This window comes from Gekko japonicus, unplaced genomic scaffold, assembly GCF_001447785.1.
Source record: "Gekko japonicus isolate JY-2015 unplaced genomic scaffold, Gekko_japonicus_V1.1 scaffold4294, whole genome shotgun sequence".
Lineage (NCBI taxonomy): Eukaryota > Metazoa > Chordata > Lepidosauria > Squamata > Gekkonidae > Gekko > Gekko japonicus.
The window spans coordinates 49,109-55,206 of NW_015168791.1; the positions used below are offsets into that span (position 1 = coordinate 49,109).

General features: G+C 49.6%; 1 protein-coding gene across 1 annotated transcript in view; it reads right to left on the bottom strand.

The window, feature by feature from the left end:
* Positions 1-15: 15 nt before the first annotated feature.
* The window catches only part of LOC107114257 (chromosome unknown open reading frame, human C15orf59), a 26,203-nt gene continuing 20,120 nt past the window's right edge, over positions 16-6,098 (bottom strand). Inside the window, exon 4 of the mRNA XM_015415699.1 lies at positions 16-687. Within this exon, the coding sequence (XP_015271185.1) occupies positions 16-687 (672 nt within the window). The remainder of the gene's footprint in view (positions 688-6,098) is intronic.

Below are 6,098 nucleotides of genomic sequence, written 5' to 3' on the forward strand. Positions count from 1 at the left end.
TTCTCCCCCCCCCCCTCAGTTTTTGCCTTTGATTTTCTGCTTGGCCGAAATGTAGGGCAGCGCCGTCTGCGTGCTTTTGTCCGACACCGTTTGGGTGCTGCTGTTGCGCGTCAGTTTCCGTTGCTGAGCGCTACTGAGGTGAGGCGACCGCCGCGGTGTCGCCTTGGCGACAGGCACTGCTTTGTGAGCCAGTTCTCTGGGCTCCTCCGGAGGCTCCTCAGGAGGTGGCCCGCTGTCCGCGTCTTCGTCGTCGTCACAGCACAAAGCGTGGTAGAGGACTTTGTCGCTAAACCGCACCCGTTCCCTGGTGCCTGGCGTCCTCTGGTGCTGGGCTTTGTGGCTCGGCGCGGAGCTGAAGGCCTCCTCGCTGGAAGAGTCTGGGGTTTCTACCCGGGGTCCATTGGGGATCAGCACCCCGCCGTTCATCAGCCGGTAGTCGGGCTGACGCCCCTGTTGTTGCTGTTCAGAGCCATCGCCAGAGTCTGACGGAGTGGAGGCTTCTAAGAAGGAACAGAACTCCCAGCTGTCGGACAGGATGTCTGAGGTCATGAAATCCAGGTGACCCAGGTCAAACATGCCCCCTCCTTTCTCGCTGCTGGACGTGCTGCTCACGGTCGCTGTCGTCCAATCGTCCGGCTCCAGGTCGAACTCAAAGTCCGAAGTCAGCTTGTCGATCTGGCTCACCACCTGAGGAGAAAGATGAGAGAAATAAGGATCGGGGTAGCGCTTCTGCGTTCAACTGCGCCAGCTTCTTCCTTTCGTTTAGCTGTTCTTTCATAAGGACCTGAGAATCTAAGACCGGGGTCCCCAACCTTTTTGAGCCTGCAGGCCCCTCTACAATGGGGTGGGTGCAGCCACAAAATGGCTGCCCTGGGAGGTCTAAAGGTAAAGCTAAAGGTTCCCTTGCTCGAAAGCCAGTCGAGTCCGACTCTAGGGTTGCGGTGCTCATCTCCGTTTCAAAGCCGAAGAGCCAGCGCTGTCTGAAGACGTTTCCGTGGTCATGTCTAGCCAGCCACAAAATGGGCTACCAATCATGTTTAGAAAAAGAATCTGATCTGAACCCTTTCAGAGTTGGTATGACCTCTCTTTTTCTGAGCATGATGGTTTGCCCAATTTTGAAGCCTTTTCTTCTACCGCTTTGAACCTTGGTGGTGTGTAAAACTGATACTGGAGATTTAAATGAACACAGCTACACCAGTAACTGGAGCTTTAAATTAACACAGCTGTACCTGTATGTGATTAAAAATAGTCCATCTCTGAAGAAGATAACTGAAACGGAATATTTATCTGGAAACTTCATAGGATGGCTTTTGGATTTACTGGATTATTATTATTTTTTTGCATTCTTCATATAAATCATTGGACCTTTCTCTACTGTCCTTAAATTTGTTATGATATATTTTTGTACTACTGTATATTTATACACTTGTTGATATTTTACAGATACATATTGTCAAGCTTGTTGTAAAGTGATTATAACATAAGAATCTATCACACACGGGAATAGAATTTACAATATGTGTGAATATAAGTTGTTTAACTGGGCAAACAGGAGCCATTCCACTCTGGAAAGTGCACTCACCATATTATTTTCACACATATAACCTCCACTTGGGGACTGAACTTGGGGGGGAAGCAAGTTTCTGCCAGGTTGGAGCCAAGTGTCTGTACAGAATGCTGATTGGCTAGGCACCCGTGACATCATCAAACAGCCTCCCCCTCTCTCCCCACTGTCATTTTCCAGCTTCAGAACAATTTTTACAAAACCAGGTGCTGTAAAATGGTTTAAACATTAGAAGAAGAGAAGAAGAGGTTGGATTTATACCCCACCCTTCACTTGCAGTCTCAGAGTGGCTTACAGTCTCTTTTCCCTTCCCCTCCCCACAACAGGCAGCCTGTGAGGTAGGTGGGGCTGAGAGAGCTCTTTCGAGGACTGCTCGTGAGAGAACAGCGCTGAGAGAACTTGTAGCTGACCCAAAGTCACACCAGCAGCTGCATGTGGAGGAGTGGGGAATCAGACTCAGTTCTCCCAGATTAGAGTCCACGCTCTACACCAAACTGGCACCTGATACAAGCAGGGTTTTAAACAAACAAACGGTTCCTGGCAGGCTTATTCCAGAATCTCGCACACCCAAGAGTTAAAATGTTTTCCTTCGTGCTACCCTAAATCTAATTGTCAATTTTGCAGCCGGTTGTTCCCGCACCCAATCACCCAGCCTTGCTCTTGCCTATCCATCAGTTAGATCCTTTACAAATACATCTATTCGTTTAGTCATATTCATAGCGCCACTGCAATGGGGTCTGAGATAAGTACACCAATGAGGCATTAGGCAGAGACGGGAGGCCAGAGAGAGGGGGGAAAGACAGGAAGGAGGGGAAAAAAGCAATGTAGGGCAAAGCGATCTGCCACTCACTTATCAGTTCATCTACGTGGCACCTCTCTGGCCACATTTCCATAAAAAGTACCATCATTTCAGGATCATCTTGAGAGTAACGATTTCTTTTTTTAAAAAGGTATCTTGTTAGCCCTGGAGCACCTGACCTTACACCGTCTCAAACCTCCATTTCATTTCAATCGCTGCAGTTCACAATGTCAGCGGCCAACTTTTTTGATCCTTCCGGAGATTTACAACCAGTGCTGCCTCTAAGCTGTGGAGCCTTCTGAGGGAAAATTCTACTCTCCGAGCTACCGGCATTCAAGTTGTGAGCGAGCGATTTGGCTGCTGCAGACATGAGTTTGCTCTGGGGCCCTCCTTCCTGAGCGAAGACAAAAAGGTGTGAGCCGGAGGCTAGAAATCTGTGAGCTGGCTCGCACTGACTCAGCTTAGAGGGAATGCTGTTGACAACCCACCCTCGCTCGGCGTCAGCTGCCGACGACAACACAGGCTTTGCACGTGATGCTGCCATGTACCAAGACAAGCGGTCGGTTATGCTCGCTCTGTTTTGACCGCTAGGGCTGTCTGCAGCTTTCCAAGGTCTTGGGCGGAAAAAGGTGTATGCAGGGGTCATTTCGTAGAAAAAGAGGTGCAGGAGCTCATTAGCATAACTCATTTGCATATGCCACACCCCCTGCACTGGAAGTGTGTCAGAGGGCAACACCCACCACTCAGGCGCCACTGGACTGTTTTGGATTGCTAGCTATGGGGGGGGGGACATGCAGATCTGTCCTCGCAGAGGAGGGAGAGCTTGTACCTGAATAAAACTTGGTCTTAAAGGTGCCACTGGACTGTTTTGGGCCAGGGAGCTGGGGGTGTGTGCTCTGCAGCTTACCTGGCTGCTTCTTGCTCTGACTGAGGGCTGGTGGGAGCAGGGGGTGGGGCTTGTTGCATGCGCCCGCCCCCTGGGCTCTTTACTGCTGGAGCTCCGCTCCTGTGTGCTCCTGCAGGAAATGACCCCTGGGTGATTCGCTGTTTGGTTGAATAAGTGAACCCTTCCAATGGGAGCAGGGTTCCCAGTTCCAGACCGGGAAAGACCTGGAGACTTATTGACTTGTAATTTATTTATATTTTAAATTTATGAACCGCCCAATCCCCGTATGGACAGGGCTCCGGGCGATGTACAAAAGAAGTTAAAAACATCAAGCGAGAAAAGTTCAAATGAATAAATCACATTTCTTACCTTCTTAAAATAATCTCAGGTGGCGTTACTAATCTGCGGGGTGAAGAGGAGGCCAAAATGGAGGAGAGGGTCGAAAAGGGGGAGGGGTGCCAGCCATGACGGAAAACCATCGCTGCCCTCAACTGAAAGCGTGGCGGAACGTCTCTGCCTTACGGGCCCTGCGGAACGGCATTCAATCCTGCAGGGCCCTGATGGCATTTGGCAGAGAGTTCTGCCCGGTCAGAGCCAGGACTGAGAAAGCCCTGGCTGTGGTCAAGGACAGCCGGGTATCTTCCGGGCCAGGGATCACCAGTAAGTAGTTCTTGGCGGAGCGTCACGTTCTCCTGGGGACATACCAAAGGAGCCGGTCCCGAAGAAATGTGGGTCCCAGACGGCTCAAGGCTTTAAAGGTCAATACTAAACCCATGAACCTGACTTGGGACTCCACTGGGAGCCAGTGTAGCTGGCGCAGCAGAGGTTCTGTATGTGTCGTTTGCAGGGGTCATTTCCTGCAGGAGCGCACAGGAGCGGAGCTCCGGCAGTAAAGAGCCCAGGGGGCGGGCACATGCAACAAGCCCCACCCCCTGCTCCCAGCAGCCCTCAGTCAGAGCAAGAAGCAGCCAGGTAAGTTGCAGAGCCTCCCCGGCCACCCAGTCCAAAACAGTCCAGTGGCACCTTTAAGACCAAGTTTTATTCAGGTACAAGCTCTCCCTCCTCTGTGAGGACAAATCTGCACATCCCCGCCCCCCCAATAGCTAGCAATACAAAACAGTCCAGTGGAGCCTGAGTGGTGGGTGTTGCCTTCTGACACGCTTCCGGTGATGTCAGGGTGTGTGGCATATGCAAATAAGTTATGCTAATGAGTTATGCTAATGAGTTCCTGCACCTCTTTTTCTACGAAATGACCCCTGGCTAGGACACACAGCATCATCAGAACAGCTTGGTCTTGCTTCTCCAGGTGTTGGCCCTCTAGAGTCAGTAGTTGGCCATTGTGTGAGACAGGATGCAGAACATGGACCGCTGGTCTGACCCAGCAGAGCTCTTCTTGTCTGTCAGTTGTGATTCCGTCGTTTGCAGTTCTTCTTGCTAAATACCGAGCTAGACGAGATCGAAAAGCCCTGGCTCTGTTCCTTCGGGCCACCTCTGGCAGCCTCCCAGCCACAAATGGCGCTCAGGAGGAGGACACGAGTGCTGATTCTGCATGAGCGAATTTAGTGCTTAGTGGTGCTGGGGAGCGAATTGAACCAAACCCAGGGCAAGCTCGGTTACGTTGACCGCACCAAGACGGGGTCAACCTTGACGACATCAAACACCTGAAGCCGCCTTCTACCGAATCGGACCCTTGCTCCACCCACCATGTCAGTCTTGTCTACTCAGACCGGCAGCAGCTCCCCTGGGTCTCAGGCTGAGACCTTTCACATCACTGACCGCCTGGTCCTTTTTAACTGGAGATGCCGGGGATAGAACCAGTGCTCCCTCTAAGCTGAGTTAGTGTGAGCTAGCTCACAGTTTTTTAGCCTCTGGCTCACACATTTTCGTCTTAGCTCAGGAAGGAGGGCTCCAGAGCAAACTCATGTATGCAGCAGCCAAATCACCTGCTCACAACTTCAATGCCAGTAACTCACAAAGTAGAATTTTTGCTCACAAGACTCCACAGCTTAGAGGGAGCATTGGATGCAACCGGAGACCTTCTGCATGCAAGGTGGAGGCTTTTCTACGGAGCCACAGTCCTTCCTCAATGGTGGAAGGACATATAGTCAATGAGAAGGCAGGCCACAAGACCTTAAAAATAGCTTTTTGATGTATATATGAACCTAGTTCATTGTTGTCCTTTTTATTCTTAGAAATGCTCTTCAAATGTACTCTCTGATTATAGTTTGATTATGACAACAGTAGTGGTATTGAGATGCAATGGAACATATGTTGTAATAACCAGGGTCTGTTAGTATTAATAGTAACTAATGGTAATAAAGGCTAGGCTTTAATAATAAATGTATAGCGTATGTAAAAATCCTCCTGATAATATGTATTTTAAATGTTTACGTTAAATGCTCTATATTTACTCTAATGTGGATCGCCCTAGTTGTGAATAAGTTATAGATTATTACAATACCTATATTTCTCCCTTTTCCCTTGTTTTTCCATATCCCTATTTTAATCTAAAATAATAATAATAATAATTCAAAATATTTTTTTTAAAAAAAGAGAAGGCAGGGCACACAGGCTGGTGGGGAAGTTTGTGCCTGTTTGGTGTAGTGGAGCCAGTTTGGAGTAGTGGTTAAACGTGTGGACTCTAATCTGGGAGAACTGGGTTTGATTCCCCCCCTTCCACTTGCATCCGCTGGATGACCTTGGGCAAGCCATAGTTCTGTCAGAGCTGTTCTCTCTCGAGCAGTTCTCGAAAGAGCTCTCTCAGCCCCGCCTGCCTCACAGGGTGTCTGTTGTGAGGAGCGGAAGGGAAAGGATTTTGCAAGCCGCTCTGAGACTCCTTTGGGTAGTGA